We start from the raw sequence: 12,599 nt of genomic DNA on the forward strand, positions 1-12,599 counted from the left end.
AATTTTGATAGAAAGGTAAAATTCCAGGAAATCTAAAACAAGGAATGGCACGTAAGCACACAAAGGCCGGGCCTTACTGGCACCAAGAATGGTGCTGGTTCAGTGGTGTCATTCACGAATTCGAGCCAATCGTGCAGTCTAACGCAACTAGTTGCGATCAATCGCGCGCGTGATGCGAACTCATCAACCAATCCCGTCGTGGCGATAGACTGCACGATTGGCTCAGATTAGTGTGCGTGACACCGCTGTCCCCATTCTTATTGACCGTGCCCGTCCTTAGATATATGTCAATGTTGAGAGTAGTTTCGTGAGAGAACGGCCTTATCCGTTTTTTTTAACTTAATGCATGTTATTTATAAGATGTTAAGCTTTGAAAATATGTGTTCCGCCGAGTTTCTTGCCGATTCTATATTGGGATACCCTACAATTTAGGAGGGATTTAAATCTTCTCGAGTCAGAGGTGTAGGGTTAGAGCCGGCGTAGCTTTATTTTACGTTCATAAGCGCATTGTAATATGCCTAATTGAAAAATAGTCTTTATATTTATCTTTATGGCGACGACTACCAGAGAGCTAAGCATCGTAGCATTTTTATCGCCTGTCACCATGCCTGTCACGTTCTAACAAGTATGTAAGTGCGAAAGTGACAGGCATATTGACCGGTGATAAAAAATAAACCTTGCTGCCACCAACAGCGGTGGCATCATGGTTCCATTTTTATCACTTGTCACTATGCCCGTCACTTTCGCGCTTACATACTTGTTAGAACGTGACAGACATGGTGACAAATGATAAAGAGCCGACCATCTTAGCCCTACAGGACGAGGTTGCTGTGGCTTTTAGGAAAGATTGTAACAAAATGGCGGGCTATCCGTCATTTACGTGCCCAATTCACGTCCACCTTATATTTAACACCCCATCGATCATATAGCTCGGCCAACATCAGATTGGGGAATAAAGACGACTGTGATATAATACAGCCATCCATCAATTTATTCGACTGTGCTAAGATTCATTGTAAGCGTCGCTTGTACATTGTAGGTTGTCAAAGAAAACTTTGTAGCCACAGTAAAGTTACTGCCATCTTTCGACACATGATTAAAACTTTTAGAACGCCATTTGACTTTGATCCTTATTCTTTCACTGATATGTGTTAAATTTGTTAAGTATCAAAAAGTAGCGCTATGTTACTGGGCATAGGCCTAAGGTTATGGTGTAGTTTTATTTTTGTATGGTCTGTATTTAGATTAATTGTAATTTTAAGTTTTTAAAAATTATATTGAGATCCCATGTCACCCAACCCAAGCTGTTATAAAAAAAAAAATATTATATATTATATCGTTGTCTAAGTACCCTCAACACCAGCCTTATTGAGCTTACTGTAGGACTTAGTTTGTGTAATAATGTCCTATAATAATATTTATTTATTTAAATGTTTTCTATGACCACAGTGGGTCAGGTCGAAGCGGTGAACTCTAAACTCTAATACTTATACTTCATGTGAATAAAGAACGTTTCCATCAGATAATAATCATTATCATAATAATAATCATTAATCAGGATCATTAGGACTCTTCTCTAAAGAAAAGCCACAAATGTGCTCAACATGCTCCGCTCTACCCTGTGTATTTATACCCAACTCCGACGCACTAACAATAAACATCATCTACGTAAATCGTCGACAACCCGTCCGGATATAATTTAATTGGAAGCTCTCCTGAAACTAGCTCTATATAACTTTCCTTTGATCACAGATCGCTTTGCTATTATACTCTGTATCATTAGGTATTTAAATAAAAATAAACAAAATCTAACCTCAAATGGCTTCTTAAGCCAGATGAGGGTAGATGAAAACATTACATGATCAAATAATGTAGGTTAAAGTCAGGTCGTTCAGTGACAGATCTAGGCGGTTTTGCATTTGGTTGGTTAACCAATAAATGTTATAACTACCCGAAAATTTACAAATTTATTTAAATACCTAAAGATACATAGACCAAGAATTGAGAAAGAAGATTCCAAGGTCTTATTGGGATTAGTCTGGTTTTCTCTCGATGTTTTCCTTCACCGAAAAGCGACTGGTAAATATCAAATGATATGTCGTACATAAGGTCCGAAGAAATCATTGGTACGAGCCGGGGTTTGAAACCGCGACCTCCGACTTGCAAGTCGCACGCTCTTATCGCTAGGCCAAGCTACTTAAGCAAGAGAGAGGTAGTACAGAAATTTACTGAGTCCCACATTAATCTCAAGGCTTGTCCTTGGTGAGGCCGTTGTTGGTTCATGCCTCTATACATCTCGCTTCGAATGATGGTACAGTCAGCATCAAAAGTAGCGGATGTAACAACGCACCAAAAGTATCTGATATTCCGGATAACTTTTCCAAATATAGATACATTTCTAAAATTCGCGTTAAAAAGTATATCTTTTAAAGTCTTAGTTGTTTTATATTAAAGCCATCAATTTTTGTTAAGCTGTTACAGAATGGTAGATACTTATGAAGCGTTGTTTGATCCGCTACTTTTGATGCTGACTGTACCTATGATAGTTACTACAAGTCCCTTTTGGTTGGCCTTAATTATAAAAATAATTGAATAAATGTTTTTATTTTTATTTTACGTACATGCTAAACGTCATACACGTACACCCGCAAATCGACTGGACAGTTCCATTGCGCATTTGTGACCGCATCTTCAATACAAAGTTTGGTTTTGCGAGCCTCATTATACGTATAAAAATTGTTAATAGAGTCGCCATTGCTGGATACGGCAAGAAAGATTGAAATAAGGTTATGATATACAGGGTGACCTTAGCCATTGGACAAACCCTGAAATCCCACGTAGGGTTACTATCTCAGGAATGCTCTGACGTTAATATTTTTTTAATTAGAACAAACGATACAAAAAATATTGTTTTCGAACAAAAGTTATTTACAATAATCGACAACAAAAAGAAACACTGTGTTAATCTTGACAGTGTTTTTGTCAATTTTTTCGAAATATTTGATAATAATGTCATGTTTCTAAAGTCAGAAGCATATTAGTGTCATTAATAAAAAAGATAATCAAAAAGGTCGAAGAAGGTTCCATACTATTCTTTGAGGATATTACTTTAGGAGCTACTAACACAAACAGGCTGCTCCAAAGTAAATAATGGTAATTTGTTAATTTCTTCGAAACCGCTACACCGGTTGTTATGATGCTTTGTACACTGGTTATAAATACCCTAATGCATATGTACATTTCGGCTTTGTCCGATGGCTATTAGGGACACATTGTGGTTTTCATATAGGTATAATAACTGTGTGAGCATGTGGGGAGCCAAGTAGCCACATTTTATGGTACGGGTGTAAATTTCGAATTATTTTCACATCAGCTCTGGCTTACCTGTTAACGCCGTCATAATCTCCCCCGATGCCGACATAGTCCGCGCCGATGACGCGCTTTATGAAGTGGAAGTGCTCTGTGGACAAAATAATACAAGCGTCAAAAACTTTCGAGAAACTGGCGTCGTCTCTGTGAACACAAAGTTAACAACACATTTACCGTTGATCTACGCTCGCAGCGCTACGTCGTAGCCGATGACACGGATTTTCCGGTATGTAGCGGAAATGCTTTGTAGAGGAAAAACGAAAAGGTGTCGTGATTAGCGCTGAATGGGTTAAGAGGAAAGGGGACGACTAGTTCTCCACGAAACGTAGTCCCCATTTTTCTCTCTGATTTTTTTTACAAATCCCTTTCGTTTGATTGTTTTCATTATTATAATAGTTAGGAGCGAAAATCATTTTTTTTAAAGTGAATACTAAAAAAATCTAAATTAACAAACGAAAAGCGACATAACTGTGATGGATATACCAACCTCTTTTCGACGGCCTGGCCTGCATATGAAGCCGATGGTCCCAAGTTCGAATCCCGGTAAGGGTATTTATTTGTGTGATGAACACAGGTATGTTCTTGAGTCATGTATGTTTTCTTTGTATACAGGGTGATTCAGGAGACGTGAGCAGGATCAAGCTTGAGCATTCAGTAAGTTATAAGCAACTGTTTCGTACCAGTATTTGTGAGATTAACGTTCTTTTATTTTTTACTGTTCAAAAAAAATTATTTAATTTATTTACGCCATGTATGGTCACCCTCTTTGTTTTATCCATAACAAGTGACAAATTGAATGTCATCGGAGTCTGGTTACTTTTGAAAAATCGTATCTCTCAAGTGTGACATTTTGTTTTCTTCATAATCAAACTGCTGTCATAACGGTTAAAGAGGTTTCTTAATTAAGTGTTGTAGGGTGTCCATGATTGTAGATTATCAAATTTGTCCTTCCCAAAAAGTTAAATAACAGAAATAAAGCGAGATTGTTTTACTTAAATATGATGATGAACGGTTCATTATCATTTACTGATTGTGTATGCTTAGTCCTGCTCACGTCTCATGAATCACCCTGTATAAGTATTTATCTATATACATATGTATATCGTCGCTTAGTACCCATAGTACAAGCTTTGCTTAGTTTTTGACCAGGTTCTGTGTGAGATTGCCCCCAAATGTTTATCAATTTGTGTCAAAATCCAAAGAGTAAAATGGGGACTACGTTTGTATATGATGGCAGTTTCAGGGCGGTCGTCCCCTTTAATCTTAGAAATTAAAAAATCCCTACAGGCGACCAAGGGTCGGCCACAACCGCGGAACTGTCCTCGGCGAGGGCGCCCTTTGGCGTCGAAACTCTGGGACCGTGGGGGCCCAGCGCGAAATTCTTATTCCAACGAATTTCCAAGCGCCTTGTGACTCTGGTGACCAGAGGGCTGGCAGCTACTTCGGCCAGAAACTAAGTCTGGCCATCCAAAGAGGTAACGCTGCTAGTCTTCTGGGCACCATACCACATGATAGCGACCTGGGCATGTTTTATTTATAAGTTTAATAAATCAATATTATAGGACATTATTACACAAATTGACTAAGTTCTAAGCTCAATAAGGCTTGTGTTGAGGGTACTTAGACAACGATATATATAATTTATATATACTTAAATACATAAAAAGCACCCATGACTCAGGAACAAATATCCATGCTCATTACACGAATACATGCCCTTACCAGGATTTGAACCCGGGACCATCAGCTTCGTAGGCAGTAGGGTCACTACCCACTAGGCCAAACCGGTCGTCAAATTTAAGTTATAAAATACATGTAGTTTAGTTTTAATAATCCCTCGAAATATTAATTTCTACAAATTGCAACACTCATTCATTCATAAACTGTTGCTACAACAATCCGAACTAGAATCCGTTCCATTTCATTGCAGCGGAGTTTTGTAAACTATCATGCATATGCATTATGCATTTCAGCTGCATCGGACGAAGTTGATCTTCAGTGACTTATGTAACACCAAAACATAGTTTACAATTAGCTACAGTCAAGGCATTAAATACACGGACAAAGTGCTAAAAATATGTATACGCTGCCTTAGAGTATAGGCAATAAGGTCGTGTATACATATTTTTGGCAGTTTGTCCGTGTCGATATTTAACACCTTGACTGTACATGCATGAAGAATATTTTCCATTTCTGATGCCCTGAAACTGGGTCGTTGTTGTTCTAAGTGTGCAGAACATGTTACGTTTCTGCACTACAGCATTTTACTATCCCAGTAGGTGTTTTCTTTTATATTACTATAAGCAATTTAAATTTGATTGATTGTAATCTCAATTGTGTTATTTACAATAACAATATACATATATATAGAGGATATATACAGAGGATTACATTTCCTCGTTGTATCACAATACTGATACGTTGTGCGACGAAGACGCCAGCTGTTCGGTCTCCAGTCACGTTAAGATGCTTCGCGATTTCTGTAAAAAACTTGTGCGCGCTGGGACCCCATGGACCTAAAGTTTCAACGCAAAATGGTACAGAATGGTACTCTCCTCGGTAGAGAGTTCCTCTTATATTTATTACGTTTGAAAATTTCGGCGCAATACATATAAGGATGCCAGACTTGCAGTAAGTGGGCGCATTGTGGCTGTGCAGGAGTGGAAGGTATCATGTCCATATCTGGCCGATTTGTGAATATGACGACGTTTAAATATTATATACCCCATCTTAAGCAAGGGGTATCCTGTCTTGCCCTATACTATAGGTGGGCTAAGATGGGAAGATTGAGTTTTTTTTTTAAAGTTGATATTTCTATGACAAGAATTATATTTTTTTGTTTTGACTTATTATAATTAAAAGAAGAAAGGCTGATTATTTTCTGTATAAAAGTTCATACATTATGCAATTAAAAACGGAGGGTTTTATTTATGAAATGCCTTAAAGTCCCCATCTTACCCCACCATCCGCTACATTAGTCCGTTGGAGGTGGGACGGTGCCAGTGTATCAATTTTCGCGCTTTACCGGCTTGGGTTATACTAGGTATGTCCAGGTAAACTTAAGTTTACCTGGGAATTTGGCATACGGGCCCGAAAATGTTATGAAAAATTATGTGTTCGGCATCCGTACACACTTTGGTCTACCCAACCCTGGCTAGATAATTTCGCCTGTGCAAGTTAACAATATAATATTTATATATCTAGCCAATTTAAATAATTTAATCCTGCCTCTGTATAGTGTAAATTCTAAACTAAGTTTCACGTTATCTTCACCGCAAATCAGAACTAATATTAATACCAAGGTCTCCAATTTCAACTATTCCACGAACTCACCGATTCGGAATGCTCAAGCCCTTTCATGCAAAACTGTCCCTTTGTAAACGTATTTAAGGCTTATAATCCCCTTGGATTTGAAGGATGAATGTTTGAGGCACATTCCGTGGCATTTAACTGAGAATTTCCAAGGGATTCTCCTTTAACAAGGGTAGGGGTGCCACACGAACGTATTACGCAGGGACATGTCCCCGTATGAAGCATAGTGTCCCTGTGTCCCAGCCATTGACTTTTTTGACACCAATGACGGATATATCCGCATCATAGGTCCAATGCAGAAGACAGATTATTTCAGTTTTGCACTTCGGTGACATGGCGTCCGAGTGACAGCTTTTTTGTTCGACACGGCGTCGAAAAGGTTAAGAGGATTGTCCAGCCCTTCTGTAGGGCTAAGATGATCGACTCTTTATCATTTGTCACCATACCTGTCACGTTCTAACAAGTATGTAAGTGCGAAAGTGACAGCCATAGTGACAAGCGATAGAAATGGAACCATGTGGCCACTGCTGGTGTGAAAGTAATTCGCCAACTAAGAACCTTTTACTTTACGTCTTTGATTCATGACTGGTGTTTGAGAAGCCCTCACACGCGTGCAAACGTTATACCATCTACGAATGTTCATGCAAATGTCATTGTCTCGGTCACGAATAAGTACGCGGTTTTCTTTTTTTTTTAACTACTTTAATTTTCACATTCCTGAGCTTAAATTACTTCCTCAAATACACCAGTAGGGCTAAGATGGTCGGCTCTTTATCATTTGTCACCATGCCTTTCACGTTCTAACAAGTATATAAGCGCTGAAGTGACAGGCATAGTGACAAGTGATAAAAATGGAACCATGATGCCACCGCTGTAGGGTTAAGATGGTCGGCTCTTTATCATTTGTCATCATGCCTTTCACGTTCTAACAAGTATATAAGCGCGAAAGTGACGGGCATAGTGACAGGCGATAAAAATGAAACCATGATGCCACCGCTGTAGGGCTAAGATGGTCGGCTCTTTATCATTTGTCATCATGCCTGTCACGTTCTAACAAGTATGTAAGTGCGAAAGTGACGGGCATAGTGACAAGTGATAAAAATGAAACCATGATGCCACCGCTGTAGGGCTAAGATGGTCGGCTCTTTATCATTTGTCATCATGCCTGTCACGTTCTAACAAGTATGTAAGTGCGAAAGTGACGGGCATAGTGACAAGTGATAAAAATGAAACCATGCTGCCGCTGCTGCGTTCTAATTAACTTCATTTCGGAGATAATCAAAAATTTATTTTTATCTAATAAGGCCCCTATTAACGTGTACACTTGCCATAGGCATTCTTTACATCTTGATTTACCCCCTTATTCATAAAACTTTACGAACCTGATTTAGTTAAATTATGTTTTATCCCTTTCTTACAAATACACAAGTCAAAATGATAGATAAGGACAAACGATTCATAGCTAATTCAGGCCAGTATAGGTAAAAAACTTAAGTAAGTCACCTGTTGTATGTAGTTGTGACTTGTGACGTGTTCGAATAGACATTTGTTTTGTTTGTGTGTGTCTTTTAAACATGTATTGTCTAATCGAACACGTCACAACTACATACAACAGTACCCCTAGTGTAATTTTAGTCGATAGCGAAACGTGACGTACGCGTTTGCGTTAAGTCTCATTTTGTATGGGTTTTTGAACAGCGCGCCAAGCGGGACGTTTTGGAAAATCAAAAATCTCATACAAAATGACACTTAACGCAAACGCATACGTCACGTTTCGCTGTCGAAAATATTTACACTAGGGGTACAGGTCTTACTTAAGTTTTTTACCTATATCGCGTTTATGAATAAGGCCATTAGTGTTTAGTATGAATTAAGCATTTGCTAGTAAACGCAAGGACTATCTCGGACGATCGATGTTCGAAATGATATTGATATGTCAATGTTTTCAACTATTTGGTTGAGTCAATAGCATGCCCTTGTTACAACGCTATTATTCAGCACTTAATCACTTTTAACGAAAAATAAAATACTGATATATTTTCTTAATTAAATATGCAATTCAGTTTCTTTAAATATACTTAGCCATACCTCGACGTAAAAAAAAACCGTGCATGTAAAAACTCGAATAAACGAAACCAATCGAGTGTGAGTCGGTCTTAAGAAAAAAAAACAACTTGTTATTTTTCTGTTTTTTTTTGTTATCATTCATTTTTTTCTTCAAATGTCCCGGTCGACGTCCCCATTGTCATGGCAACCCTAAACTAGGGGCTTAAAGTTTTGAGATACTTGGGTGGACATTATTTTGTCGAAATTAAGATATTTAATTGGCAGTTAGTACGGTACCTCTAGTGTAAAATTATTCGATAGAGAAACGCGACGTACGCGTTTGCGTTGTCTCATTATGTATGGGATTTTGATTTTCCAAAACGTTCCGCTTGGCGCGCTGTTTTTAAATCCTATACTAAATGAGACTTAACGCAAACGCGTACATCACGCTACGCCATCGAATAAATGTACACTAGGAGTACAGATAAAGTAGAGAGTAGTAATATGTACGATATATCATTTGATATTTACCAGTCGCTTTTCGGTGAAGGAAAACATCGTGACGAAACCGGACTAATCCCAATAAGGTCTAGTTTCCCCTCTGGGTTGAAAGGTCAGATGGCAGTCGCTTTCGTAAAAGCTAGTGCCTACGCCAATTCTCGGGATTAGTTGTGAAGCGGACCCCAGGCTTCCATGAGCCGTGGCAAAATGCCGGGACAAACTCTAGGAGTAGGCTGTCGTTATAATCAGAATTGTTATTCGAAAGGAATAGGTACATTAACTGGTGCTTAGCAAACATGCCAATCGTTAACGCTCCGCAGCGGACGAAACGCAACTGTCTCTGTCGCACTAATATGGAAGAGTGGTAACGAGAGATGACTACGCTATGGAGCGTTAACGATTGGCATGTCGGCTACGCACCTTTAAGGCCTAGCCAAGATGACAATCGTTGATAGAAAACGCCGATCGAAACTTAAAGAATGTCTCGAAATAGTTTTTCGTAGCATATATCTGTCATGTTGATACATTTTTTACGTTTTGCATTTGCCGATGTACGCTCACAGCCTTTAATTGATCACGTTTCAAGCTATTTTGGGTGACAATACTAACGCTATGATATCTCCGATGTATAGTAAATCCTATAAGGCTCATCAATTTAAAGTCCGTGACTGTACGCGCCCAAGAAGGCTCAATAATTTAAAGTCCGTGACTGTACGGGCCCTACAAGGCTTAACAATTTAATGTCACTGACTGTACGGGCCCAACAAGGCTCAAAAATTTAAAGTCCGTGACTGTAAGGGCCCTACAAGGCAGAACAATTTAAAGTCAGTGACTGTACGGGCCCAACAGGGCTTAACAATTTAAAGTCCGTGGCTGTACGGGCCCTACAAGGCTCAACAATTTAAAGTCAGTGACTGTACGGGCCCTACAAGGCTCAATAATTTAAAGTCCGTGACTGTACGGGCCCTACAAGGCTCAACAATTTAAAGTACGTGACTGTACGGGCCCTACAAGGCTCAACAATTTAAAGTCCGTGACTGTACGGGCCATACAAGGCTCAACAATTTAAAGTCAGTGACTGTACGGGCCCTACAAGGCTCAATAATTTAGAGTCCGTGACTGTACAGGCCCTACAAAGCTCAACAATTTAAAGTACGTGACTGTACGGGCCCTACAAGGCTCAACAATTTAAAGTCCGTGACTGTAAGGGCATGGATTTTAATTGTTGAGTCATTTAGGGTTAACGTTCATTTGGTTGCTAATACTAAATTTAGTTTTTTCTTCGCAAGTGTGATGAAAAACATTGTGTGTAAATCCGGGGGTAAGAAATTAAGAATATTGCAAACTCGAGTCTTTAATATACTTCAGCCTGCGGCTGTCGTGCATGAACTCTTACAGTCACGAAATATGTGCCGAAAGTCGTGTATACATATTTTTTGCATTTTTTCGTATCGATATTTTCAGACGTGACCGTACAAAGTACTATGTAAGTTTATACTTAGTCATGTTTTTTTAACAAATGTACATATATTACTTTCCTCGTATTCGAAATGAAAAGAGTAATATTTAATTCGGGTGAAATGCACCATTTTATCCCTTGGTTAACAATCTATTTTGTGAACTCGATTATACTAAGAGCTTCATCTAAATATTCTGTGGCTAACTTTGGTAGATCAAATGGAATTTAATTAACAATCAGGGTGGGTGTGCAAGTTTGTTCGCCAACCAGAAGCCGTCGTATATGGCTGACATTTCACCGGATCTTGTTGAGCGAGCCCAAGGCAGGCAAGTTGAGTAAGTGTAAACTCTGAGTGGACGCTCGAAGCGGAGCGTTCGGCGGGGCGTGCAGCGTGGCGTCGGGCTCACAAGTGATGTGAGCAGCGTGCACTAAGGCCTCTCCTATACGTTTGCATTTGTTTAATATGCACGCCGCACGCCCAACTCGAGCGTCCACTCGGGCCTTACACTAAGCCAACGTGAGCTTTGATCCATAATAACTACTGTATAATGGGCCTACTTTGCACGCTTCGTATTTGGGTCAAAAAAAATCTTCGTTATCTTGTTTGTGACCGAGTGGTCATAAATTTTATTGATAACCAACATTGCCAGACCATATCCGCCAGAAGTAACTTTTACCAAACGTTTTAAAGCTGACAAAAAATATTGTAACTTTACTTATATTCTCACTCTTAATTTCTATATAAGTATGATACTCGGGGAAGTTACAATATTTATTTTGACAACTTTAAAGCGTCTGGTGAAGGTTACCGCCAGCGGAGATGGTCTGGCAAGGTTGATTATCAATTTTTAACAATATTTTCTAAAACATGCATCACAATCAGCCATGAGAATTTAAGAAACGTAATTATTGCTGAATAAATGTTTGATATTTGATATTATTTTTACCTACCTTTAGCACCTTGTACCGGACAAATGGCCGTCGTGCCAATATAGCAAATATGCAGACATTAAAAGTACCTAAGTAAGTAGAAAATAAGTAAGGTGTGGCGGCTCTGGTGGGATCTTGGACTATTATAAATTGAACTGTAAACCGTAAAGGACAGGTAATTGCATTAACGTTTCGGCTAACACTGATTGACAGCGTCGAACTTGACATCATTGGCCACAGCATCTTGACAGATGATTGAGTTGAGGAGCCATCCATTATATAAAAGTGGAATTTAAAAAGACATATTGAGATTTAAGATCAATACAATGGCTCCAAAGTCTCTAAAAAAAATGTTTTTACATCACAATATAATTTTGTTTCGATCGTCGAGTGCAAGCGTCAGACTTTAACTCTAATTTCTGACCTTTGTGTTGCATAAATACCATGATTATATATAGACATTTGATCCTCAGTAAAATCAAAATCGATTGAGAAAAACTATCAAGTAGCCAATTGGCAGGAAATGGCGCAGGATCGGGTAATGTGGCGTGCAAGGCTCGGAACCGGTTTTTAAAATACCGGTAATTACCGGTTTATTTCGGTTTTACTCCGCACTTTTATAAGAACGCGAACGTTTTAAGAACTTTATTCTAACCTAAAAAAACCGGTTTATTCGACGACCGACGCAACGGCCGGTCGACCTGGTGGTGTGCCACGTAAACATAGACACCGACATAGGAAGAAACCGGTTTTTATTATTCTAAACCGGTTAATTTGACAAGAACTGTTCTCATCAAAACCGGTTATAACGGTTTTTCGAGCGAAACCGAAATTAAAAGGTTTTGAAGTACATAATAACGGTTTGGAAATTTAACCGGTTTCCGAGCCTTGGTGGCGTGATTTCGATTTCCAGGCTAAGACCCTTTTTGGGTCGCTGAGTCATGTTAGTTACTTATCATTCCACGCAGACAAAGACGCGGAT

General features: G+C 39.0%; 1 protein-coding gene across 2 annotated transcripts in view; it reads right to left on the reverse strand.

Annotated features, from left to right (window-relative positions):
* Positions 1–12,599, reverse strand: part of LOC133526623 (dipeptidase 1-like) — a 314,385-nt gene that overhangs the window by 10,083 nt on the left and 291,703 nt on the right. For both annotated transcript variants that reach the window (XM_061863317.1, XM_061863320.1), the window contains exon 10: positions 3,385–3,460. In XM_061863317.1, the coding sequence (XP_061719301.1) occupies positions 3,385–3,460 (76 nt within the window). The remainder of the gene's footprint in view (positions 1–3,384; positions 3,461–12,599) is intronic.

This window comes from Cydia pomonella, chromosome 1 (assembly GCF_033807575.1).
Source record: "Cydia pomonella isolate Wapato2018A chromosome 1, ilCydPomo1, whole genome shotgun sequence".
Classification (NCBI taxonomy): domain Eukaryota; kingdom Metazoa; phylum Arthropoda; class Insecta; order Lepidoptera; family Tortricidae; genus Cydia; species Cydia pomonella.